Below are 27,732 nucleotides of genomic sequence, written 5' to 3' on the forward strand. Positions count from 1 at the left end.
TCAAGAATACGGGCATAGTCATGGAGATTAGACTAAAAATGATAATGCACTACAAGTACATGTAGCGTAAACAAACAATAGTTATACAATTAATGACTCACGTATAAATGTCCCAACAATGTCTCAATTGTGATAAAACAATAAAATGAAGTTGGAACATATTAGAACCACATGATACACCCCAAAAGTATTGAAAATTATAAAATATGGGGTAGATTACTCACATTAGTCCCAAAACGAAATGCGTGTGTCGTACGATAGACGATTCGGGTCAAAATGGCGTAGAACCTAATATAATTAATAGTTTTGGTTTAGGAACTGTTAAACGAGAATGGAGTATTAATACAAATAATTAGACACATATTCTTATATTAGATGAATTAACAATATTTCATTTTGATTATAATATTAAGGTATTTATTTGTTAAATGAATTTTAAATTGAATTACTTACTTTGCATAATTAATTTATATTTTCAATTTAGGCCATATTTTAATAATTTATTATTAAAATAATAACTTGCCCAATTATAATTATTTACAGATTTTAACAATTATTTATATGAAATAATCATTAAAATGCATTTTTACATGCTTAAATACTTAGGAAAATAGTTTTAACTAGTAAACAGTATTGAAAAATTATGAAATTATTAGGAAATCATTAATTCATACAATATGAATTACTGTAAAATTTGTATATTTTTCTGAACTGTTTTAGTATTTATTTAATATTTTAATAATTAAACAACACAAAATTCGGGAAAAATAGTAAATGATTCTCAAAAAATCTGTAAAATTAACCATAGTTTTATAACATGATGTAGAGCCCAGTGTATAAGTTTCAGATATTTGTGACTGTGGGAAGTATTTTTTATATATTTCATTATTAATTAATCAATAAAATCATAAATAATAGTAAACTGTATTATAAATGCATGAAACTTCATATATCATGTTTAATCAGTATACAGGTCATCCCAGAATTTTCTCAGAATTTATTGGATGCAACAAGTATTTTATGTGAATTATTGCTCTACTTTATTGCAATAATTATGATAATTCAATAAAAGTAAGTTATTTTCTGAAAATTTCCAGAACTTCTTATTTTATTGATGGTATTCTGAGAAAAATCAGCTTTATGCAAAAAAATGAGTTTTAGATATTTTGGTGGATTTAATTTGTTTCTTGTATGAATTTGAAAATTTTAACAACATACCTTGATGAATGCTTCAAGAGGGATGAAGATTTGAGTATAATAGATTGTTCTTGGATGGAATATGAGTATTCTTGGAGGAAATTTCGAGATTGAGAGTGAGAGAAAGAATAGAGAAGATTTAAGTGGTGAAGAGAATAATGTGTTGGGAGAAAAAGGAAAGGAAAGTGGATGGGAGGTGTGAGTGGGAGACCATGGGAATAATCTTTTTGCTTTTGGTGGTCTTCATAATTTCCCACTAACACAAGCATCTTTTACATAATTAATATAAGAGTTTTATAAAATTTAAAGTAAAGTTTATAAAAAATAGAGTTTTATAAAATTTAATATAAAGTTTATAAAAATGGAGTTTTATAAAAGATAGGTTATTATTTGATTATAACAATCTACTTTGATTTGAAGTTTAATTAGAGAATTCAAGTTTGATTCTTTTAATATAATTAGAGCATTATACTTTGATTTGATTTTAATATGGTATCATAATTTACTTTGATTATAGTTATAACGTTGTACAATACTATGTTGCTATTAACGTCAAGTTATATCGTATTGTATGGGTTTTGATCCTATTAGCGTCAAGTAATCTTGAGTAGGGTTTATTAAATTTCCAATTGGGTTGGGTTGACCCGAATCCATTTTAGGCGGATGTCACATGATGCGTTGCGATCGCCCCGAGCTCCTTCCTTGGAAAAACATTAGTACCTGAAACAAATAGCTGAAAACCGTAAGCACGAAGCTTAGTGAGTTCCCCAGATACCACATACCATACATATCAACTGATCCATACATGCCATACGTAACCATGAGCCATACATAACAAACATATCCATAATCAAGTAAGGTGCTATGTGCCAAACATAGTCTTGCTGTTTTGCCACGGGACGCACGTGGTCTTTCTTGTCAGGCCTGGGGCCACTCCCTGGGTCTTACAGACAAGTGCCAAGGGCCACCCCCTGGTCTTCCATGCAAGCATCACAAAGACAACTATACATACTACTCTACTAGGCTACTCAGCATACAGTATGCCAGGAGCCACCTCCTGGTCTTTCATTCATAATAGCATATAGTGTGCCAGGAGCCACCTCCTGGTCTTTCATACATGTTGCCTAGGGCTAACCCCCGGGTCTTCCTACCATACATAATAACATACTGTGTGCCAGGAGCCTCCTCCTGGTCTTTCATGCATAATGCCTAGGGCTAACCCCCGGGTCTTCCTACCATACATAAACTAAATGGGTCGGCATTGTGGCCGTAGACCCATACAAACAGTGAGGAGACTCACCTCGATATCGTGTAGTGTCAGCACGATCCTCGGCATGGAAATCAGCTCATCTCAACTCTTCAATCCCTACACAACAACCCTTCTCGATTACTAATTCATAATCATAACCCTCTTATAAGAGTCAACCCAAGTCCAAGATAATAGTCAAGGTCAAACCCTGGCCAAAGTCAACATCCAGTTGACCCGACTCGCCGAGTTGGGCCGCCAACTCGTCGAGTCCCCTTTTCCATAAAATGTTAAAACCCTGACTCTACTTGCCGAGTCTAGCAAGAGCTCGACGAGTTCTCCTTCAACCATAACATCGGGACCATCTTCAATCGACTCGCCGATTTCTCTTTGAACTCGTCGAGTTCATCTCCCTCATACGAACGTGATCAGTCTTGACTCGTCGAGTTGTATGAACAACTCGTCAAGTCCATCTTCATGAGTTGGGAGATTGCCTTGGACTCGCCGAGTCTGTTCATACACTCGTCGAGTCCTATGATTTCCAGGTCCAAGACAAACCCCTAGCAGGCTGAGTGTTCCTTCCACTCAATCTAAACCATTTCCAGAAGACGTTTTGGGGGAAAAAGCATCCCGACTCGCCGAGTCACCCAAGTGACTCGCCGAGTCCCTCTTTGTCCAAAACTATACAGTCGATTACAATGGGTCTCAATGCATCAAAACCATAGATCTGACCTCCTAGGGTCCATTTCATACGTAAAGTTCCAATCTTGACGTCCATGCATGGGGTTTTTGGCTCAAAAAGCCATAAAAGGGGTATATATGTGAAGCATGGGTCTCCTATGGCCATCAAGTTGGCACCTTTATGCCATGGGAATCCTCAATGGTTCCAGATATGAAGCACAAACCCACTTATGCACACAATTCCGACTATAGCTTCACTAAGGCTTAGGAAAAGGTAGAAAATAGCCCCAAATCAAGACCTAAGCAAAGAATAGTCAAGGTTTCAGCTTTATACCTCAAGTGAGCTGGAATTGGGGCACAACCTCTGGATCTACTAACTTCCACTTGAACTTCCAAGCTTCCTTCTTTTTCTTCAACTTCTAATACACACAATAGGGCACCAAAAATCTCAAGAACACTCAATAATGGCTTGGGGTTTCGAGTTAGGTTTTCTCTGGGTTGGGAGGAACGATGGAGGCTGAGTTGAGGCAAGAAAATTTGTTTAAATAGGGTGCTAACCCTGAACATTAGGGTTTGTCCAGACAGCTTCTACTCGTCGAGTCGGTCCCCCGAATCGTCGAGTAGGTTACTAAAACTCCCGCATAATGTCGAGTCTACTCGACGAGTTGGGCCTCCAACTCGCCGAGTCCTAGAGTAAATATCAAATTTCTTGAATTTGAATACGTACCAAGAAGCGGGTGCTACATTAACCTTATGATTCTAAGTTATCTATGAACAACATTTTTAAAGGTAACCCTAAAAAGTGAGAATCATATCTCAAAAAAAGATTTACTTTCTGCAGATGAAAAAACTTACCATTATGTATTTGATTCTGTAATTACTAATCATAAAAGGTATGTCCATGTATGATTAGACGAGTAGAAAAAAACTATGTAGTCAAGGTTATTTGTTCATTCTTGTAATTGTGAAGTGATATCTATGAGCCCCTCGCTGATTTGGTGCTAACATCTGAAGTGATTGGCCGAGCCCTAACTGAATTGATGGGTTCGATTTAGAAGTTAGATGTGACCGTCAGAGATCATTAATCGTGAAACAAAATGTTGAGCATTGAGATTGACCCTTATCAATGTCTCATGTTCACAGAGATATTTAGAATGAAGGAATAGTTGATAAATTGTCTTAAGGACTGAATTTTGATTCTAAGCAGAGTTTGACAGTTGCATTGTATGACTACTCTCGGTTGATTGTTAGTGAAATATTTTGATTTAAAAAGTTAACGACTTGTCCAAACCGAATACTATTGGAAATAGTGTCAAAATAAAAATTATTTGGAAATGAAATATCTATAACAACAAATACGAAATCAAAAGAGACTAGAATAGAGAATAAGAAGTATGTCGATATAATAGTCAAACTATAGGTTAAAAATTATATTTTTTGGTCATTTTTTTATATTACACAATCCTAGAAGATAAGAAATCTCATGTAAATATATATGGTTAAAGTTTTTTTAAAATTAAATTTCTTAAAAACTCAAATCCTTTATATTATTGCTAATATAAGTGGACAAACGAAGTAATAAAAAAATCCGGATGGTGTTTGAGATAGAATCTTGTTCGGTGAAGTTTTATCACTTTTTTTTAATAATATACATGGGAATGCCATTAGATGACTATAAGAACATTATAAAAGTACTTAAGAAAGAACTAAGAGAATGTATGTGAGTTAATCAGGTTAGAAGAAGATATTTATGTAAAGGAGCTACATCAAAAGCTAACTTCAAAATACACACACACACACACACACACATATATATATATATATATATATATATATATATATATATATATATATATATATATATATATATATATATATATATGAATTATAATTGGATTATGACTTCATTATGAATGAAGAATGAGTTTTATTGGAATAAGCTCCAAACAAAATGTTATTGCACATTCTACTAAAAAAATAAAAATACAATGCTACTTCAGAAACTGCAATCAAATATGATTGGATGAATGAGTTCATTGAAAAACTAAGTTGAGTCATTCCATTTAAGGATAACCTAGAAATTTTTTGTGACTTCAAGAGTATACTTAATCAAACTAAGAGACTCTTAGTCACATCAGAACACCAATAATATTCTCCAAGATATTTAACTATATTTAGTATAAAGTTAAATATGGAGATGATCGTATTCATAAAATTCACAAAAATTAAATTTAATCAAACCCATTAATAAAGTCTTTTCTTTAAGCTAAGCATGAAAGGTCATGCTTGAGTTGTAGGACTTCGTTATTCCAGAAATGAGATTTGATTTGGATTTAGTATTTGGATATTGGAACATTTTGACAAAAACTATTGTATTGTTTTGATATATTGGGATATTAACTCATATTAATAGTTGTTTGTTAGAAATAGGGAATGATAAAATGCTTGCAAATTCTGAGAATCGTGTGTACACTTTCAGATTAAAGTATTTGGGTGGTACTCTCAACCTTTAATCGGATAAGACTTCGAAGAGTTTCAAGAACATAGAATATGAAGTATGATTTTCGTGATTGTTGTACCAAAAAATGATGACCAAAATGATTAAGTACTTCATTTGTCTGAAAAATGTCAATATAGTTTTCTTTGTCCAAAAACTACTCCAACTGTCAAAACAGTCATAAACTTTCACAAAATCGGATCATTAATAAAGGTCAAAACGAAGTAAAAAAAAAAAGCGGGTTCATTTATAGAAAATTCAGCTCGACCCCAGCCAGGGGCTCTGCCCCTTGGACCCAGCTCCCAGGGGTGCTGCCCCCGGACCCCCGTTCGTTTAGGGGATTCTCCCCTAAATGACAGTCTACTTATAATCTTGAATGAACGTAAACAAGTGTGCACTCCGCACCTTCCTTACTTGTTTAATATTCATCAAGATTGATTTTTGGTCAACAAGTCAATCCATTACACTTAAATACACATTGATGATACAAAATCACCAACATTGTTGTGTTCTATATTTACATGTTTAATCAATGAATAATCTAATTATTCTAAAGGTTGATAGTGTTAGATTAAGGTGTCTAAGCCAATAACTAAATTGGTATATTCTTGTAATTATAAACAATGTCAATTTTGGGTTGCCCTCATAACTAGAACATTGTTAGAATGACATTTTTAAAGAGAGGATAATTTATTAGATTAACTAATTGAAAATTATGAGGAAATAATTTTTTAATTTATAGGAAATAGAAAATTGATTTGTTAATTTATATGATTAATAAATTAATATGAAATCAACTAGAAATAACTAATTATTAATTAGAATTAATTTGGGATTAATTGAAATTAATTAAAGGTCCAATGGTTGAATTATAATTGTTCATAATTGTGCAAGGAATGAAGATTTTGTTGAATAAGGTCTCTAAGTTAGTAACTAAATTGGTATATTCTTGAAATTAGAAGAAAAGTTATTTTGGGGTTGCCTTCATAACTAGAATTTGATTAGAATAACATTTATAAAGAGATGATAATTTATTAGATTATTATATGATTAATAAATTAATTGGAAATTATGAAGAAATAATTTGTTGATATATTATGTGATTAATATATTATTTGGAAATAGAAAATTGATTTGTTAATTTATTCTGATACTCTTCCTTGAAGGATTCTCTGGCCGAAAATCTCCTCTCTCCCATCTCCTTTTGTCTTCTAGTTCTAGGGTTTGGGTGCGAATCATTAGAGGCACCATCCTTTTGGTGCGAAGCTTTCCAAGACCTACACTACAAGGAGATTGAAGTGATTTGTTACTACAACAAATTAAGAGGTATGTAACTCTACACTTTCAAATTTCGAATTACACTAGGGTTATAGTAGGTTTAGTTGTTCATTGTATGTTGATATCAATGTGTATGCCATAGATCTTTTATAGGATGCATGTACTCTATCAAATGTTAATTATTTTCCGCATTGTACAATTTTTGTATCCTATAAAAACCATCAGATTCTAGAACCCATATAGGTGGTGAACGAAATTAGGAGGGATTCTAGGGTTTCTAGAAGCCTACTTGTAGTAAATAAGGAAAAGATTTGAATTGAGATTAAATCTATTTATAATTATTCAAATCTTTCTTTGTCCCTAAGTTATCTAAACTATAAATAGGACCCCTTGGGACCTCAATTTCGTTCATACTCTTCCAAGAAGGATATTTTGGCCGAAATTCTCCTCTCTCCTCTCTCCTCTTGTCTTCTAGTTTTAGGGTTTGGTGTGAGCCATTAGAGGCATCATCATTTTGATGCTAAGCTTTCCAAGACCTATACTACAAGATGATTGAAGTGATTTGTTTGCTACAAAAAATCAAGAGGTATGTTACCCTACACTTGGTAATTTCGAATTACACTAGGGTTATACTAGGTTTAGTTGTTCATTGTATGTTAAACCGATACCACTCTCAAGCTCACCTAAAATAAATCACATAAGAATTGAATTAGTCGAACAATTAGCATAAACAACTGAAAATAAACCACATAAAGCATAACATCAACCAATGTTGCGATAACTTTATCTGCTTGTTTTTTTCTTAAGTTATCTCGTCATTTGTTAGAAGATCCAATAATATTTAACAAATGAGAAACCACATCAAAGAAATCATTAACCGCCGTTTTATTCTTTGCAACAAACACTAGGGCTAACTATAATTGGTGAGTAAAAATGAACAAAGTGTGCAAATTTTGTTACATTCATAATCAAAGTCTTCAATCCATTGAACGCACCACTCATGTTACTAGGTCCATCATACCCTTGTCCTCTAATCCTAGTAGGACTCAAATTCCATTTTGAAAACATATCATAAATGTTAGCCTTTAGTGACAAAGCTGAAGTGTCATTAACATTTATAAGGCCAACAAACCTTTCTAAAACTTCACCTTTTCTGTTAACAAAACGCAAAACCAATGCCATTTGTTCTTTAAATGATACATCACGTGACTCGTCTACTAAAATTGCAAAAAAATGATTTCCAAGATCTCCCGTAATAACATTTAAAATTACATCTGAACATGCTTGCACAATATCTTTCTGGATTTCATCGCATTTCATTTGAGCATTTTTTGAGGCATTCTTTAACACAACACGATCTACAGTATCACATCGATAAGCTAACCACTATAATAGTTCAAGAAAGTTACCTTTTATGAATCATACGGATAATAAGTATTTTTAATTTCTGGAAAGTATCTTACTTTTGGAGATTATCTTGTTTCAGTTTTTAAATTTGGTAATTAGGATCATTTAGTACTTGAGTTGATTCGGGTGATCTTTGTTTCCTTATTAAAGTCTTTTGTTTATCCCTATTAAAAGGGTAGTTGTTTATAAAATAAAAATATGCTTGAAGTAAATTGCTTTTAATCTCTTAGAATAGTTTAAACTAGTCTCCTCTCAATAGGATATTAGGTGTTAGTAATACTCACGGCTGTAGAAAGCACCAGTACAGGTCCTGTCACGAGATCTAGATCCCGGGGCGTAACATTACCTTTATTATTCGAGTCTTCCTTCTCGTTATGACAACAAAATGCTAACCCTTGTTGGAGTAGGAACCTAACACAATCATTTGAAGCATTCAAACGAATATGATATTCTTTTTCTTTTAAAGTAGTTTGTTTCCCAAAAGCACACCTGATGGATTGTATTTGGTTCATCAAACTTTGAAACTTTTGGACAACAATAGTGTGTGGAGTTCCTTCTTTGTGTTTATATTCCTGATTTCCTATTCCAAGCTTTGAATCCAGATTTCACAAAATGATCTTATCTACCTTGATTTGGTATACTTGATTTGAATCGATAACAACATAAACAGAATGCGTCATCCTCTTTTATACTATATTCTAACAAATATTTATTATCATCAAACCAAGATTGAATAAATCTTTGCGGTTTACCTCCAAAATCACGTGGTTGCAACTTATGATTTAGAGGTTGGAGACGCCCTTTTTGTAGGTATGCTCTTCTAATTTCATCTCTTTGGTTTACATGATAAAATTCTATAATTGGTCATTCAAATGGATCAACAGGTATTGAGTTTAAATCAAGGCGTGGGTAAGTTTCGTTTTCTAACGCTGTCTATCAAAAACCATTTGTACTCCTTCAATTCCAATGATGCTAATTATAAATTTATGAAGATTACTTATATAGGAACATATCCAACATCCAAACAAGTACCTAGCTTGCTAGTTGCTACCCTCGATAATAAAAAACAATTAATGTTTGCATTATATATGGCTCCCATGCATGATCAGTTAATTCACAGCAAATTAGAAGGAATATGATCTGTTGAAGACCTTCTTCCATGCGGCTTTCCAGTTTATGGAGAAAGATGTATGTCCCTTGATGATACTAAGAGGAGAGGGTGGTGCTGTGTGTGATTGGATTTGGAGCCCAGCGCCATTAATGCCATCCTGCTGCTGCTTCCAGAAACGAGCTCCTTTTCTCTTGGCTCTAATGGTGGATAGCACATCCTTCTTGTTGCAAATGCCCCATACAGTCACCTTTTGCTGATCATAATTCACATTTACCGAGTAAATACCTGTACGCATATCGATCAATTATTACTTCAAAATCAAACAATAAAAACGTGACCACGTATTTGGCCCATTATATTTGCATGCGTTTAATAATAATATGGATTCGTAGCTAACCCGATATTACCTACCTTTGAAATGGGCCAAGGCTTTCTTGATCTTTTTGCCGCATCCATAAGAATAAAGCGGCACCATGATCTCTACAAATTGTGCCTCCACATCCTTAACCATCATCGGGACTATTTGAAGCTCCTCCTGCATCTCCATCTCAATGTCCCCTGTTTAATTTCTTTGCTCAAGACTTTACTACTTATGTGTGTGTTTTTACACTCACTATATATGTATATATATATATATATATTATAACATGCATCATGAGATGCAGATCCAACATGTGTATCAGAAATTAAAGAACAAATAGAATAATCTTTTTCACTTTTGGTGGGTGGATGAGTAGGATGAGTGTGTGGATATGTCATCTGCTAACCTTTTGATGTGTGCATTGTATTGGACATTTAGACTGATTGCCAATCCATGCGAAATTGCAAATGCTCCCCATGTGATGTTACTATTTACTAGTAAATTACCCAACCATATCTAATTCTAAGGCAAACCTTTGAGGCTTTAGTTAACCTAGCTAAACATCATAGCTACGATCTAGCTACCTATGATGATGCTAACCTTAATGAATTAAATGAAACTGTTTCAAAAATTAATTGGGATGTCGATCTATATAGTAAAATGGGGTATCTATATGGTTAATTATTTATAACTAATCCAATTTTATCGGATAAAAATAATTGAATAACTCAACATGATGTCTATATGGTAAAATTATTGTCTTTTTAACCAATCACATAGGGATAGTATATAAAAGTAATTGAATCATCCCCTTAGGCTAGTGGGTATATATGAGTCTCCTTCTCCACACTATTTTTTTACCATATCATTCTCAATACCACTTTATTTTTGCTAAGAGATACCTATCACACCACCACCTTTGGCGGAACTAGTTGGTTGGCAACGTGCTACCCCTCAACTATAAGATATAAAAAAAAAAAAATAGATTTTATGTATCTTATCTAATTTACATTTAGACCTAGTAAATAAAGTAGTGCAACTCTAATTGAATCCAATTAAACAGCCCATTAGTGAACCAATTGCTCAATGTTTGTGAACCAATTACTGAAAAAACAACGCAAACAGCATACTCCAAGTCTCCAACAACAAATTAGAAAGAAAAAAAAAAACGGTTTTTCTGCCTCTTGCTTTACGACATGTCGACTTCACAAATCGTAAAAGCTTGACTTCTTCTCCCACTAGCAAGAATGAAACAAGTATTACTTTAATCTTTAATGATCTTATTGTTTTAGTTTAATTTAGTCGTTCAAATTGAAAACCTAAAGTTAGTGAATTAGTTCATTAATCTTATATATTTTATCAGGATTTTTTTGTGTTACACTAACAAAATTTTCGGGTCCAACCCTAACCACCACACCACTTTAAAAATGAAAAAGAATAAAAAAAAATGATTCGTTTCTTCTTTTCTTAACTGACATTGAGCAATATTGAGAGGGCAACGTCGCTTAACACCATATGAACACCATATGAAGGCGGGCGGTGTTCAATGGGCCATAACGGCGATAAAGAGCTCCACCTACACTGAGCGGCCCATATCGACTAGTCTTAGTGGATCTTCTTAGCCCATTTATGGACTTGCTTTTACAACTTTTCGTCTTTTCCTAAGCCACCGACACACACTTTTTTTTTTTTTTTCATTTTCCTAAAACCCATAATTATAACAAATATGTTGCCTTTTTTTTTTAGCATATATTGATCAACTTTTTACAAAACCACAAATCGATTTTAATTGCCCCTTTAATGTTATACTTTTTTTTTCAGTTTTTTTTTATAAGTCAGTTATATATATATATATATATATATATATATATATATATATATATATATATATATATATATATATATATCAGTTTTACAATCGATTTTTGAAGCCTTAAACCTGCTACAATGGTCATTTGAGTACTTATTCATTGCTTACATTCCCATTCGGTAAATCCTCTAAGATATTGTCGTTCCTATTATTAGAAACAATACAATAATATTTAATCATTTTAATCCATAAAATTAAGATATGTTCAACTTTTGTTAATTTATAATGCCTATCAAAGTTGTTTTAAATAAAAATGATTATTTCTCTAGGGTCTTCTTATGAGAAACATGGGGTTATCTACAGAAAAGTCTCAAACTTTTTTTAAAAGTTTCAATAAAGTCTTAAAAGTTTTTTTTTGAACAAAAAAATCCCAATATTTTGAAAAAATCATATAATCTATCATTTGCTGCTCAAATATAAAAATGACTTTTTCGTAAATTTAGGCAAAAAAAATCAAAATATTAAGACTTTTCTGTTCAAAAAAAAACTTTTAGGACTTTATTGAAACTTTTGAAAAAAGTTTGGGACTTTTCTGTAGATAATCTTATATAAAGCATATTGGTTGATTAGTTAAGTTTGCAACAAAATTGTAAACTTAGTGTCTTAACGGAAAAAAAAAAACATAGTTTTAAAATCGAAATTTACGTAAACTTAATGTTTTTTATACAATTTTCCATTTTACAAAACATAAAAAACTTAGTTATTTTTATTAAAAACTTGATTTATAATTCTTAGCTTAATTAATATCCTAAAATTTTAATTAAAAGAAGTAAATGACAAAATTGTGTGCATGATACATAATATTTCTATTTCTTAATTTTTTTGTTTGCATACATGTGAAACCTATGTGGCATCACAAATCATACGGGTGTATGACATGGCAAAGAGGCAAACAATCTTGACACTCCGATTGTTGATCAGGCTACTCTTTCTTCTCCCTTTTCTCCTTCCTTGCCACTTTCTCTCTTTCTCCTTTCCTTTTTTGGCATGAAGCACTCCCTTTGAATCGAGAAGTGACTTTTTCTGTCTTTCTCCTTTCCTTTTTTGGCATGAAGCACTCCCATTGAATGCAGAACAGCAGAAGTGACTTGGAGGGTCTTTGCATGCCATTTTTATGGATAAACCATTTAACTTTATTTATTTATTTTTACAGACTGTCCTTTTTTAGTGTTTTAAAAATATCCAGATCAACATACAAGTTTTACTCCGTAGTGTGCACGTTAGTAAAGCATTGACATTTTGGCTATGGAGAAAAAGATTTACCACCTTCGATCATCTTTCCCTTTATATCACTGCTTTGCTCCACCGTACGTCGTCCTCTCAGATCAAAATTGCTTTTCAACTCAGAACATTTTGTTAAAGATGGATTGATTGAAGTTTGGTAGAGAAATTGATTATTATAATATTTATAGGAAAAATACTTGTTCAGAAATGTGCTGATCATTTCAATGTGCTTTTTGATAATATAAGGTGGGTGCTAATTGAATCGAATGGGAGTTATGGGGTTCGAAGAGACGTTTACAGCTTATTTAGTGGGAGATAAAGGGAAGGATCCGAAGAACCACATGTGTCACTTTAAGTACAAGAAGCTCAAGAATGATTTGAACTTTTGCAGGCATCATCGACATATTGAAGCTTCCATTGATTCTCGTAGGGATGAAAATCCTGAAGATGATCTCAATCAGATTCCTCCATATGAATCCTGCCATCGTAAGTTTCCGACATTATTATCCCATCAAAGAATTAGAAATGAATTCTCAACTCTTAATTAAGATTTGAAGTAGAAGATGAATTTGAAACAGTTTTATTGGATTTATGATGTAATAGGGTGTGAAGGGATATTCTCTGAGTTAACGACTGAAGCTACGAAGATGGCTGATCATATTAGTTTGAGAGTCAGGCAACTTGTTCATCTTCATTTTACTCCTGGTATCCGAAGATTCTTATGGTGCTTGTTTCATTATTTCAAAGATGATCAAGAAGCACTCCTACGTAAGGGATGGATCCTAATTCAATTTATGATTATGAATGCTATCGCCCTCAGGAAGATTCTCAAGAAATATGACAAAGTAAGCCCATATCATTTTGGAAAACCAAACATGTTTCTTCTTCTTGAATCTTGATTATATATTATATCTATCTATCTATCTATCTATCTATCTATCTATCACAACAGGTGCATGAATCTGCAAGTGGTATGAACTTTAAGTCCAAATTACAGGCAAAACACTTGGATGTGATGCAATCACCATGGTTGATTGAATTAGTAGCTTTCTATATGAATCTAAAGGGTTCAGACAGTTTGACTTCTGATGAGCTTTTTGGTCAACTCTCTTATGATCTCAATATCTCGGATGAAGAGTCTTTACTGACTTTGACACTTCTAGGTTCTGAAAAGCTGGAGTATAGTCTCACATGTCCTATTTGCTTGGTATAAATGTTTGAAAATAAACATATTAATTAACTGCAAATTCCAATTATATCTTTTATAAAATGGTCAATTGTTGATTCAGGACATTGTTTTTCAACCATATTCTTTGAGTTGTGGACACATTTTTTGCAAGTCTTGTGCTTGTTTGGCAGCTGGTGTATTGATCATTCAAGGGTTCAAGTTTGCAAATCAAGATTCCAAGTGTCCAGTTTGCCGAGAGGTTAGATAAACTTGGATGTTATAGAAATTATATGTTTGTTGGGTATATATGATCATATATATTATGTAACAAAATATAGATTAATGGTATGGTTTATATATCTTTGTTATTGTAGAGTGGAGTGTATGCTAAATCAGTTTGCATGTCTGAACTAGGTTTGCTCTTACAACGAAGGTAATCAATATCTTGTATCTCCTTATTACTTTACGATAGATATGTCAAAAATGGGATGGATGGGTAACATGTTTTAGAACGACGGAATATATTACTAATAAAGCACTAGTCAAAAACTAGAAGCAAAGAAAGATTACAAAGCATAGGAAGAAAACGAGGAATATATTAGTGTTTTCGGTTATATTATTTTGTGGTTTGTTATAGACATTTCTGAAAAATGTTTCTTTTGCTTGAGATACAATTTAAATTTTTTTTATAACAATAGAGGTATTTGTAGGTATAAAGATGGATTTAAGAAGAGACGAATGGAAGAACGAGAAAAAATATTGATTCAAACTAAAGAATATTGGGAGTTGCAAACAAGTTATGTGATGGGATTATGACATTTGAAGTGTTGGATTTGTTGGTTCTTTTTGCAAGATTTATTTTGTATTCAAAATCTAACTTAATAAATAAACAAAGATCTTTTTGATACATGTCATTTTTTCATTCTTTTTAACACATGATATTTTTTGGGATTTTTGAATTATTTTTTTTCCACTTGTCATTATGTTGTGTTTTTTTCAGTTATATTAAAATTTCACATAAGACAATGTCACGATTTATTTATTTAATAATAATTGTGTATATCAGCTAACGTATAAGAAGTTTAAACAAATAGTAAACATACCCTGTAATCCTTCCTTTTACCCTCTGATTATCCAACAATCACGCGTCAATTTGATTACTGCATTCCAATTTTACAGAAGGATTTCATGAATCCATTCCAATTTCAACCCTATTTCTCCATTTATTCCAATACGAAATCCACCCACTATTTGATTTATGCAGTTAATTTTAGAATGTCGATCATTGAAGAAATTTGGTTGCCATGTTTTAATCAATCGAATTATCACATAGAAATTGTCCTAATTGTTTTTAATGTCTTAGATCATTACTCTCTAAATCTACCTTACAATAATAAGGTCTGAAATTGATCAGAATGCTGAGAAGAAAATTGAAAGTATAGAGATGTGACTGTGAATTATTGAGAAGGCCAAGGGATGTGTCCATCCAGTTTTGTTTTATGGTTTCTTATCGATTTTTTTTCTTTTGGTGTTTCTATGCACTATAGATTAAATGAATGCTAGTTGTAAAAAATACTAATGTACTTTCATTGATTTTGTTTTCTAGCATCCTATTTTCATTTTTTTTGGATTACAACATGTACTTTTAGATTTTGTTCTTATTAAGATATTGTACTTTGAAAAAAAAAGCATGATTGCATCATAAGGAGAAAAGCTAAATGCAAGAAACAGTAACATACCTTCATTTATTTGTATATTATGACATCCTACTTTCATGTCTTTCTATTACAACATTGTGTGTTATTTTCATCTTTTTCTTATTTAGACATTGTACTTAAAAAAACAGAATTGCACCTTAAGAAAAATGGCTAAATGCAAAAAACAACAATCTAGTTTTATTTATGAGTGTATTATAGCATCCTACTTTTCATTTCTTTTATTAAATTGTCCTGATGGAAATAATCCAAAATTTTGCCCAAAATTGAAATTAGATGGAGTTTACTCTTATACAATACAGAATATCAATGATCAACCAAAAATAGAAAGTAAATAGAGTAGAATTTACTAGAATACCGGAATTGAGGCTTTGTATCACTCAGAGATACTTTAAACATTTTTCACGTAGATTTTGTCCCAAGTAAAATAAGCATATTACAATAAAAACATATTAAAGAATGTTTTAAACATACCCTCCATCCCCCCGAAAATTGTAAAAAATGAATCTATATTATTATTTTGTTATCGTGACAAATGACATATTAGGTAAAAAAAAGATAAAAGTAAGCAAATTTGAAACCATTTTTGTCGTTATCATTGTGCTTTAGATATAGTTTTGGCTTATTACGATTTCGCTATGTTATTCCCTTAATATCTTTGAAACCCTTTTTCGTTTACTACCCAACTTAACATTTGATTGTTATTTCCATATAAAATAAAAAATGTACAATAACAGTCTTTAACATTCGTTGTTGGAGGATATATTAGGGTAATGGTGGAGAACCAGATTCCTTATGGATCGTATATGTTCACTTTCAAAATTGATATTTCCACCATATATTTGGGTTATAGGAAATCTAGTCTAGGATAATCCAAAAGGACACTTGTGTATCTAGGTACAGAAACACAAGTCAAATCACCAGAGTTCTGAGTATTCGTTTAGAAGAAGTGTCGAAGAAAAAGGTTCTCTCTACCAGTCAAAAGAGGAGTCGTATATATACAGTACAAATTAGGGTTAATCTTCTAAATTAGTTATGCAAATCTCAAAATTAATGGCATAATCAATGATTACCAAAACTAACAAGATTTATCAGTCTTACCATAATCACCTACTAGAATTTGGATTTTCCATAATGTAATTAATTCAAATTTCCGAAGACCTTTTGGGACTCTGCCCCTTGGACCCTGCTAGCAGCGCTGCCCTTAGGACCCTGCAAGGGGGCGCAACCCCCATGACCCCTGCATTTCTACCATATCAACTTATAATTCAATCTTATATATACATGCACTCCGCATTTACCAAAACATATAATAGAGTGCAAACGATAAGCCCCTTAGCTCACATGTCAGTTTCAATTACATAAAAATGTCATTAACACTAAAATCACCAACATTCTGTCACTTTAACTTGCATGATTAAAGTTGATTAAATATTTTAAGTCCTAAACTGAAACCAAATCCAACAATTAAACATCACACTTCAATAAAACTAAATTTATTGCTATGACATCAACTATTTTTACTCGAAATTGTTATTACCTCTTTAAACTTTAAAGTATCTAATTAACACATGTGGGTGCCTCTTAAACTTGTGCCACATGTGGAGAAATTTTCCCTGGAAACCCCTATGGGGGCTGGGTTTGCCTTGTAAAGGAGCTCGAACCCGGGGTGCTCGTTGAAATATGCGAGTAGGCTTCCGTTTAATCATTTGCCGTTTCCAAAAAAAAAATCTAATTAACACATTATCCTGTTACTAGAAAATTAATTAATTTTATGTATTAAACGCTGAAATAAGAAAATGACATATTGTAATTTTTTTTTAAATAAGACTATGACAGGTCTTTATACAAAAAACAAAATTAGTTCCAATTAGAGCAATATACTTTCAAAGTACCTTGATATAGTTCTGAAAACGACATCATTTAACTATTGAAAATGCTAAATGCAGAATAGTCAAACACATTGGTGAGTATTTAAGTTAGACAAGATGATATAGAGCAATGGCATGCATAAAAAACCCCTAATTATACTCTAAAATAGAAACCAACTTTAATTTCTTTGTTTATTATAACATCCTAATTTGAAAGTTGGTTACTATTTTAAAGTACAATGCCTTAATAAGATGGTGGTGAATTTTAGTTTTATTGACAATGGGTCTTTGTTTAGAAGTTGGTTCAAGCTCTCTAATGGAGGTATAATCTTAGATTATCAACTTTTTCTTATAATGTCATCTAGATTTCAAGTATATTCTATCGATTAAAATCTAATATTTTGATTAATGGATGTGAAATTGATTTGACCTTGCAGTAGTTATATTTATATGTATTTTGAAGTTCAAGTATGTCACAATGTCTATTGTTGTTGTTGTTGTTGTTGTTGTTGTTGTTTTGTGATGACAATATATAAGAGTCAATGATAGTTGCTATCAAATGTGAGGTTGCTTTCAAAGCAATCGTATAGTACACAAGTCTCATAACTAGTTTTTTATGTATATCAAAACTTTATATATTTTATAGAAGAACAAGTTCTGAAGTAACTAATATAGCTTGACGGCTGGCTTGATATTAATGATACAATGTAGATGGAAATTATTATGTATTTATGTTATGTAATTATCTTTTCCATATTATGAAGCTCTTGTACATTTATATATTGTTAATAAGATATTCTCCATATGTGTGATGACTTTTCCAAAACTGTGCATGGTATCAGTTTAAAATCGATATCTCTTTTATTTTGTTCATCGTCATCGATTTCCTCTCTCCCTTATAGCCTTTCTCGATAGTCATGACACCGCCCTTCTTCTGTTCACTCTTCTCCATATGATCACAATTAAATTATTCTCTTACAACTACCTTCTACGGAGAAATGAAATACGTTTGTTAGTTTCTTATCAATAACTTATTGACCATATTGGCATTGTCTTGTCACCACCCACCACCATACTGAATCTAATGGAAAACCACCATTACTCTTACTTTTCATTCCTGGAAAGAAAATGAACAATATGTCCTCATCCTTCTCCAACTATCATTTTTAAAGAATTTATGGCTAAAGTATTCGGTCTCAAGACCGAGATACACCTGGCCTCAACTTCAAAAAGGCTCTCTTGGTTTTTAAATATGGCCTCCAATTCATATCTTCTTGTGATCAACCATCTGCGATTTTTCACCTTATTTATGATCTAGACAACTCTTACTGGTTCCTATACGATCTTAGCTATACATTTGAAACTTTCTCAATATCCCATCACAAATTTATGGCTCTCTCTTTGAAGTCGAAGGTTAAGAGGTCTTCCTCAAGTCCATGCACAAATTTATGGTTCCCCAAGCAACCTTTCCTACAGGCCAAAACTAAACCATCAATCCCTCAATCTCAATGATAGTGGTAGATCATCTTTAAGTTGTGGTACTTTCTATGGAGTTCATGGTTAGAGTCTCCATTGTTAGGATTTAGAGCTTCAAAATGACATTTAAGGTCCAACTCAAAAAAATATAATGGTGATATGAGAGCAGATTCATGAACACATAATTAAAACCAAGTTAATGATCTATTTCCAAGCCCCTAAACATTATAAATATCGAATTTTAGAAAACCCCAAGTACAAGATCGAATTTAAATAAAGGAGATGAATGAATTATACATGTAAAGCCTTGAAAGGTGATTCTTGCTTCCAAACTTCATCCTCACTTTAAATCCACTTCCAATTTCTTTATAAGTTAAAAAAAACTACCATGTTATGTATGGATGAGGAGATTCCATTGATACATAGCTAATTCCAATAGACTTATTGCATGGTCTCATTGGTGTGCATCAGTAGGAATTGAACCTACAAATTCACCAATTATGAGTTAAGTGCTTAACCATTCGGTCATGGATGCTTAGCGGTTCATAGTGAATGGATCGACTTTTTCTAACTTTCAAAATTTTTTAAAGAAGCTTTTGTATATTTTTTACCCTATCGACAACTTAAGTCCCTATTTTCTTATTTTCTCAAATATCTGAGATTCTAAGTAGTACCAAAAAAGATAAGAATCCCTATCAATATGGTCCCTTAAATAAGTCACATTATAAATTACAAGTTTGACCCAATTGACACTTTTAGCCCCTATTTATCTATTTCCTATTTAAGGTCAAGGTAATTAATCTCCTAGCATCATTAAATCTTATTTAATATCAATTTAATAGCTTACTTAACATTATAAAGAAAATTTCTTCTAATTTATTTACCTTTATTAAATTAATTTTTTTTATTTAATTTCACATAAATTGGTTTTGATTTGACTAAAATGGGCAAAAAATTTAGACTATGAGAATGTTAGAATTACTCACCTTTTAGAATGATTTTGTCCCTTTGAAGATTAAAGGTGATGGCTTTCCAATTTTAACTAATTTAAAATGAACATATACTCTACTATCACTAGTTTATAACCAACATTAATATCACTAGTTAGACTTTTTCCAAAAAATTAAGATTGCCAGATTTTCTAAACGACGTATTTTGCTTTATTAGATGTTACGTAAATATCATAATTCCTATTATTGGTAAATGTTTCATATGTTTTAAATCGTTTAATTAAACATCTAAATATGTATGTGTCCGGTAATTACTGTAAAAGTTATTATAGCACAATAATAATAATAATAATAATAATAATAATAATAATAATAATAATAACATCTTCAACTATTAAATAAGTCCATAATTTCATATACATATTTAGTGCGCCATGACGCCATCTACTTTTCTCCGGGGGTTCTTCTAACCTTAACCGTTATGAAACAAATGATATTTTCTATAATCTTTTGTCTTATAATTATAATATTGCAAAGTATCTATTTAATTGCCCATTACGTCGTATTAGTTATTGGAATTTTACAAAATGTCCTTTTCCCACATCATAGCATTAGAATTAGAATATGGCCTCTTCAAGTACAAAGTAAAAACCAAGAAAATGACAAATAAAAGCCGGAAAAAAATATCGAGTATAACAATCTCATTGTATACGGTATATATGTAGATATTTCCAAGAAATCTAATTTATTATAAATAAGCACTTTTACATATTTGTAAATCAAAATCAAGAACAAAGATAACATATTTCCATACACGAACCTCAACACAAGTAATGACCACTTTTACTCACATTGTTCTTGTTCTTGCCATATCGGTTGTGGTGCTACTTCCGTCGACCACTATGGCCGCCGAATATGTGGTGGGAGATGATAGTGGTTGGACCATAAATTATGACTACCAAGTGTGGACTAAAGACAAAGTTTTCTATGTTGGCGACAAACTAGGTGAGTTGTGTATCATAGTGTCACTTTATCTCTAAATATTATTAAAAGAGAAACCTTATAACATCATCTTAAACAATCTGCGCTCTTGATTGTATTTCAATCTTATTTTTTCCACCCTTAGATCAAATTGCTGACATCATCTTCCTTAAATGGAATGTATTTAATTTCAATAAATGATTTCCAATCGTCAAACAATAACTTACATTCATTGAAATGAAATGTATTTAATGCCAATAAAAGTTTTCCATATTTTAAATCTTGAATTTTCGGTTATGAAGGTTTTAATATGGTTTATTTTAAAAGCACGTTACAAACAAACCATTTCAATCAAGACATTAATATCAACCATTGATATAAATCCGTTTATATTACTAAACCATTAATAAAAAATCTATTTTTATTAGGAAGTCATTAATACCAAAAAATCATATTCAAATTATCACATACATATACGATTCATCCTTGAATCCGCGGCTCACACTTATTTTCAATCGTTTCTTTTCTTCAAACCTTTTTCTACAACATCATTCTTATTGCTTATAACTTTCATCATCATTCTCTGCTTCAAACATTGGTTGTTGTACACTAGAAGGTCAGTACCTTCTTTCGCTTTTTATATTTTTTCGATTATTTTTTTGTTCCTATATCAAATATCTGTATTAACATATTTCGATTTTCTTTGTCACAAATTACATAAAATCAATTAACTATTTTTCTGAAACTTTTCAAATAAATAGGAAAATATATTACGTACTTTTAACAAAACAGAAATTAACTATCTTGAGAACTAACACTAATTACGAAAATGATACTTTTATATATTAGAGATGATTATGTTTTTTTTAAAATTTTATGTCATAAGAATCCGGTTAATTTTGGTATGATTTTAAAATATCATTGAAATTATTATGTTTTTGTATATCATAACAACCTACTTTTTTATCTTTATATAGTAACAATAAAATTTATAAATTTACACAACAAATATACATATTTCGAATTTTGTAGTATTATTATACCTTACGAAATACAACTCCCTCCAATATAATTTTCGCCAGTAATTTCATCCATAATTTCACCCAATTTAAATTTGTATTTTCTTTATATAAAAATTTTTAATGATCTTGATTTTTTTCCTCAAAAGTATATCAAACATTTATGTCTTAGATAATGTTGCCCATTTATAATTATTACTTTCCAAAAATATATCCGTTTAATGAGGAATTTGATTTACTGAAGGAAGTAAATGTTAATTAAAACGAGATATATATTCCATAATTATTACACGGGTTTATTAAAAAAAATTAATATCACGGTGTAAACATTAAGCATTTTTAAAGTGAAATTTCAAAATTCATACAAACGATGATGTTGTACAATAAAATATAAAATTGAATAGACTGAAAAAAAAACTATCAAGACAGTCAATCTTGAAAATAGCATAGTTATGAAAAATTATAAAGTATAATAAAAATTATAAGATATTAGGAGATTTGTAAAAGGTACAATTAGTAAAAGCGTTACGGTTATTAGAAAAAAATAAGACCGTTAAGATTAGTAAAAATGCAATATATAAACTAAATTATCACAATATTAATGAAATGTCATTATTTGATATTTCATATAATCTCTAAATATTATTAAAAGAGAAACCTTATGACATAATCTTAAACAATCTGGACCCTTTATTATATTTCAATCTTATTTTTTCCACCCTTAGATCAAATTGTTGACATAATCTTCCCCAAATGGAATGTATTTAATTCCAATAAATGCTTTCCAATCGTCAAACAATAACTTGCATTCGTTGAAATAAAATGTATTTAATTCTAATAAAAGCTTTCCATATTTTAAATCTTGAATTTCCGGTTATGAAGGTTTTAATATGGTCAATTTTAAAAGCATATTACTAACAAACCATTCAATCAAGGCATTAATATCAACCATTAATATAAATCCATTTATATTACTAAACCATTAAAATAAAATCTATTTTTATTAGGAAATCATTAATACCAAAAAATCATATTCAAATTATCATATACATATATGATTAATCCTTGAATCCGCGGCTCATATTTATTTTCAATCGTTTCTTTTCTTCAAACCTTCTTCTACAACATCATTCTTATTGCTTATAACTTCCATCATCATTCTCTGTTTCAAACCTTCGTTGTTGTGCACTAGAAGGTTAGTACCTTCTTTCGTTTTTTATATTTTTTTCGATTATTTTTTTGTTCCTATATCAAATATATGTATTCATATATTTCGATTTTCTTTGCCACAAATTACATGAAATCGGTTAACTATTTTTCTAAAACATTTCAAATAAATAGGAAAAGATATTACATACATTTAACAAAACAGAAATTAACTATATTGGGAATTGACATTAATTACGAAAATGATACTTTTATATATTAGAGATGATTATGATTTTTTTTTTAATTTTTATATCATAAGAATCCGATTAATTTTGGTATGATTTTAAAATATCATTGAAATTATTATGTTTTTGTATAACATACCAACCTACTTTTTTATCTTTATATAGTAACAATAAAATTTATAAATTTACACAACAAATATACATATTTCGAATTTTGTAGTATTATTATACCTTACAAAATACAACTCCCTCCAAAATAATTTTTGTCAGTAATTTCATCCATAATTTCACCTAATTTAAATTTGTATTTTCTTTATATAAAATTTTTTAATGATCCTGATTTTTTCCTCCAAAAGTATATCAAGCATATACGTATTAGATAATGTTGCCTCATTATAATTATTACTTTCCAAAAATATATATGTTTAATGAGGAATTCGATTTAATGAATGAAGTAAATGTTAATTAAAACAAGATATATATTCCATAATTATTACACAGGTTTATTAAAAAAAATTAATATCAAGGTATAAACATTAAGCATTTTTAAAGTGAAATTTAAGAATACATACAAACGATGATATTGTATAATGAAATATAAAATTGAACAGACTGAAAAAAAAAACTATTATGACAGTCAATCTTGAAAATAGGATAGTTATGAAAAATTATAAAATAAGATAAAAATTATAAGATATTAGGAGACTTGTAAAAAGTACAATTAGTAAAACCATTACGTTTATTAGAAAAAAAAATAAGACCGTTAAGATTAGTAAAAATGCAATATATAAACTAAATTATCAATAGTAATGAAATGTCATTATTTGATATTTCGTATAACTGAAAGATATACCAAATTACATTGATGATATAGTAAAATTATTCAAAGTTACGTCAAGACTAATGCAAAGTTCTTGCGAACACCAAATAAAGAAAAACAAACATAAAAGCTAGCACTTATATGCATAATCAATTTAAAGTAAACCAATCATGATTTAGAAAATAATTTCCATTGATGATATATTAAAATTAAATCCATATAACATTTAACATTCTATAAATTATACTATATGACTTTATTTGAATAAATGAAATAGTTGTCAATATTTAATGCAGTGGAAAAAACGATATATTGGTTGTTAATATACGTTTAAATTAGGAAACCTTATTATGGAAGGAACGTCTAATTAGAATGATTATAATTATATAACAATATCATAACTATATGTGACGAGGAAGGTCGTTCAACTAATAAAACAAAAAATGTTGTCAACAAAGAGGTCTTTCAATGATTATAGATATTTATCGTTTTCAATGTATTTTCTACACATTTCAATAATACCAATAACCATAATTTTCTTTTTATAATTATTATGCAATATCTGTAGACAATTATATGTTTTTTATGTGTTTCTCGTGTTTAATGCGGGTTATAATCTAGTTTTTTTAACAATAAAACTTTATTAGAATGCTAATAAAATGCTAGAAAATGAAAACAACACATTACACATAGCATAAATAGAAAAATTTCGGGGGTTGTGAAGCCAACCAACCTAATTTATCTTAAATTTATTGCTCATATTATATATCCAACTATAAGATTGAATAATAATATTGTCAAAAATCTCAAGGCTTCTTTTTGGTATTGAAAAAAATGTATTTCAAAGCTAACAAATATTTTTGTTGGATTCAGTGTTCAAGTACCCCGTCAATGTACACAATGTGTACAAAGTGAATGCTAGTTCCTTTGTTACTTGTACTGTTCCGCCACCTAGCACCGCCCTTACATCTGGAAATGACGTTGTGACCTTGGTGGCACCCGGCAAGAAGTGGTACATTTGTGGTGTGGAAAAACATTGTGTTGATTTTAACCAAAAGTTGGTCATCGATGTCCAACAAGTATCAATGGCTCCAGCACCCGCACCAAGCAGTGCAACCAAGTTCGGGTCTAAGACTTTCATAATGATCATCTTTGTTTTTGCAATGATGGTCATGGTTTGATTTTGATATATACATTTATTGATTTACTACATGTAAGAATAAGATTACATGGTCTTTTTCTAGGCTATTCGTGAACTTGAGTATGGGCGTTTAACCCTCAAAGAATTTTTTTTTTTTTTTTTTGTGGATTTTTTTGGGAAAAAAAATCTAATACAATTAATAAGAACTTAGATAAATAGTACATGTTTACTGATTTATCTTTGTATAACCGTATATATAATTTGTGTATATGGCATGATAATGATAATGATAATAATGTTATCTGATGAATTAAAGTGAGCTCATGAAAAGTAGAATAGATTCCAACTCAAATATAACAAAATTTTCCTTCTAGTAGTATCATACCAATATGGATATATAAATAACCATATGAATGAAGTACATTACCCTTAAGTAAGTCGAAATGTCATGATTTTTCATAAGTCATTGTTACTTTTCATGGTCAATCTGACAAGCAAATCTCTATAATCCCCGATTGGAATGCTCTCTATTATTGCATCTCTCAAATCCATCTCGTATATGTTCTTGTATAATTTTCTTATATTCTTCATATTAATCTCACTTTGACTCGTGATTATACGTTCCAAGCTGCTCTCATTGGTAGTTTTTCCTTTCATGTTTGTTTCTAGCGCCTGAAATTACAACTTAACAAAATCATAAATATAAAAAATACTTAAAAAATTTGTTTTATATGCTTTTTTATATATTGAATAAACCGAGGAATTAGGATTGCTTGAAGAAACATAAAGTCATGAATCTAAATCTTCATTATATAGTTATTTAATTCCACATTTTATTGGGATATAAGTTATTTTAATATAAACTACCTTTCTTCAAGATCAAAGACTCTTTTTAACTTTTATTTGAAAAAAAACAAGGTAAATTGATCACCTTTGCATAATATTTTGGAGGGTTTCTTAGGAATTTCACCACAAATCGTAGGGCCTCTTGAAACTCACCATGATATTTATTTTTGAAATGCTGCCAAAAAAAAAACAAATTAATTAATCATCATGTTTCAACTATTTTGATATAGTAACATAAATTTTCATGTAAAATAGTAGTCAAAGATTTGACCTTTGTATAGGAATGGCCATAAATATGCTTATATATTGAAAAAGTGAGTTTGAGTTGTGGAATGCTTCTTTTACTTAGGATTTCAAGGACAATTCCCTCATCAATCTTGAACCCTCCACTTGTTGCTTCTCCTGTTTGGAATAGTCTTTGGGCATCACACTTGCCAATGTGTACACTAACATCTGCACTATGAGCCTTTTGTGACGCACTCAATGCCATTAAAATCTGCATAACAAAAAAAACCACTTCTAAGCAACCATTTCTTATATGGGTTGTTGCACACAAAGTTGTACTTTATCAATATGTACAACTATTCATACATAGAGTACATATGTCGATGCACAAAAAAGAAGGATCAAATTTTTTTGTAAGAGTAGGGAATGTGACATGTAATTAACCATTTCTCGGATGGATTTGTACCCAATGTGTGAAAAGCTGTACTTTTGGAAAAGTAAAACAATTATTGCACAATGTACAACCATTGATGCACAAGTCAAGAAAACATACCTTTTGGTAAGAGTGTGGAGGTTCAATGCTCATAATGTCTTGATCCAAGTGCCTTCTGAATTTACTTTGATAAGCTTGTTGAATGAGGAAAAAATGGCTTGATTTCCTACCAACATAAATCTCAATGAGAGCCTTGTAGTTGACACAATCCCTTTCTTTGAAGATGGCATTTTTAGCTACAATAGCATCGCGTTCATGTGGATTAATCATCAACAATGACAAGATTGTGCACGTTTTTGATGCCCCACCATCAATCTTGTTATGTAGATGATCAAATAAGTCTTCATTATACATCTCCATGTACTTTTCTCGGATCTTTTGGCATTCATGTTGCATTGATTGACTCGTGAAAACCCGAACCAAGAGGGTAATATTTCCCAAATTGCCATGAATTTGTTTGCAAATATCTTCAATTGAACTTTGGCTTATTGGTTCTTCCATTGTTGGTTTAAGGTTCAATTCAATGTATGTGTTGTATATATAGAAAAAGCATGACTTGGAAGGCAAGGGTGTGGTCTCATGGAGTCATGGTCCACTAGTATAAATGGTTATTTTTCTTTTGTTTTTTTCTTGAGAAAGTTGTGTACTTTTCCCATGAGAAAGTTGCCCCATTCCAAGTGTGGTCAACTATGATTAGTAGAACAAGAGTTGCTGAATTTGATTATGTTCTATATTCGTTGTATATTTTATTTGATTGATCT

At 30.7% G+C, this 27,732-nt stretch overlaps 3 protein-coding genes and 1 pseudogene across 7 annotated transcripts; 2 read left to right on the forward strand and 2 right to left on the reverse strand.

Annotated features, from left to right (window-relative positions):
* Positions 1-9,273: 9,273 nt before the first annotated feature.
* Positions 9,274-10,026, reverse strand: LOC145119215 (Heavy metal transport/detoxification superfamily protein). Its single transcript, XM_079054834.1, has 2 exons — positions 9,829-10,026; positions 9,274-9,702 (listed from the first exon to the last, which is right to left on the reverse strand). Exons 1-2 carry the CDS (start codon positions 9,962-9,964, stop codon positions 9,431-9,433), a joined length of 408 nt encoding a protein of 135 aa, XP_078910960.1. The 5' UTR covers positions 9,965-10,026; the 3' UTR covers positions 9,274-9,430.
* Positions 10,027-12,867: 2,841 nt separating this feature from the next.
* LOC145119213 (putative E3 ubiquitin-protein ligase BAH1-like) lies at positions 12,868-15,616 on the forward strand. Of its 5 annotated transcripts, none has more exons than XM_079054830.1 (7): positions 12,868-12,955; positions 13,119-13,358; positions 13,476-13,717; positions 13,825-14,079; positions 14,162-14,299; positions 14,415-14,473; positions 14,751-14,947. In XM_079054830.1, exons 2-7 carry the CDS (start codon positions 13,139-13,141, stop codon positions 14,854-14,856), a joined length of 1,020 nt encoding a protein of 339 aa, XP_078910956.1. In that variant the 5' UTR covers positions 12,868-12,955; positions 13,119-13,138; the 3' UTR covers positions 14,857-14,947. The 5 variants fall into 5 exon arrangements, with proteins under 5 accessions (XP_078910956.1, XP_078910958.1, XP_078910954.1 ...); XM_079054832.1 differs by lacking the exon at positions 14,751-14,947 and adding an exon at positions 15,455-15,616 and having other exon boundaries at positions 12,903-13,029; XM_079054828.1 differs by having other exon boundaries at positions 12,903-13,029.
* A 5,269-nt stretch (positions 15,617-20,885) lies between these two features.
* Positions 20,886-25,447, forward strand: LOC145121579 (blue copper protein 1b pseudogene; annotated as a pseudogene).
* A 298-nt stretch (positions 25,448-25,745) lies between these two features.
* Positions 25,746-27,495, reverse strand: LOC145120503 (uncharacterized). The gene is made up of 4 exons (XM_079056313.1): positions 27,032-27,495; positions 26,525-26,749; positions 26,339-26,428; positions 25,746-26,079 (listed from the first exon to the last, which is right to left on the reverse strand). The coding sequence occupies exons 1-4, from the start codon at positions 27,470-27,472 to the stop codon at positions 25,864-25,866; spliced, it is 972 nt and encodes a 323-aa protein (XP_078912439.1). The 5' UTR covers positions 27,473-27,495; the 3' UTR covers positions 25,746-25,863.
* Between the last annotated feature and the right edge of the window lie 237 nt (positions 27,496-27,732).

Source organism: Lactuca virosa, chromosome 6 (genome assembly GCF_052849685.1).
Source record: "Lactuca virosa cultivar CGN04683 chromosome 6, Lactuca_virosa_CGN04683_v6, whole genome shotgun sequence".
Lineage (NCBI taxonomy): Eukaryota > Viridiplantae > Streptophyta > Magnoliopsida > Asterales > Asteraceae > Lactuca > Lactuca virosa.

Coding starts and splice junctions, on each gene's coding strand:
- LOC145119215 (XM_079054834.1), bottom strand. CDS start 9,964: ATGGAGATGCAGGAGGAGCTTCAAATAGTCCCGATGATGGTTAAGGAT. Junction 9,703..9,828: donor AGCCTTGGCCCATTTCAAAG/GTAGGTAATATC, acceptor ATATGCGTACAG/GTATTTACTCGGTAAATGTG.
- LOC145119213 (XM_079054830.1), top strand. CDS start 13,139: ATGGGAGTTATGGGGTTCGAAGAGACGTTTACAGCTTATTTAGTGGGA. Junction 13,718..13,824: donor TTCTCAAGAAATATGACAAA/GTAAGCCCATAT, acceptor CTATCACAACAG/GTGCATGAATCTGCAAGTGG. Junction 14,474..14,750: donor GGTTTGCTCTTACAACGAAG/GTAATCAATATC, acceptor AGGTATTTGTAG/GTATAAAGATGGATTTAAGA.
- LOC145120503 (XM_079056313.1), bottom strand. CDS start 27,472: ATGGAAGAACCAATAAGCCAAAGTTCAATTGAAGATATTTGCAAACAA. Junction 26,750..27,031: donor CTCCACACTCTTACCAAAAG/GTATGTTTTCTT, acceptor TTTGTTATGCAG/ATTTTAATGGCATTGAGTGC. Junction 26,429..26,524: donor ATGGCCATTCCTATACAAAG/GTCAAATCTTTG, acceptor TTTTTTTGGCAG/CATTTCAAAAATAAATATCA.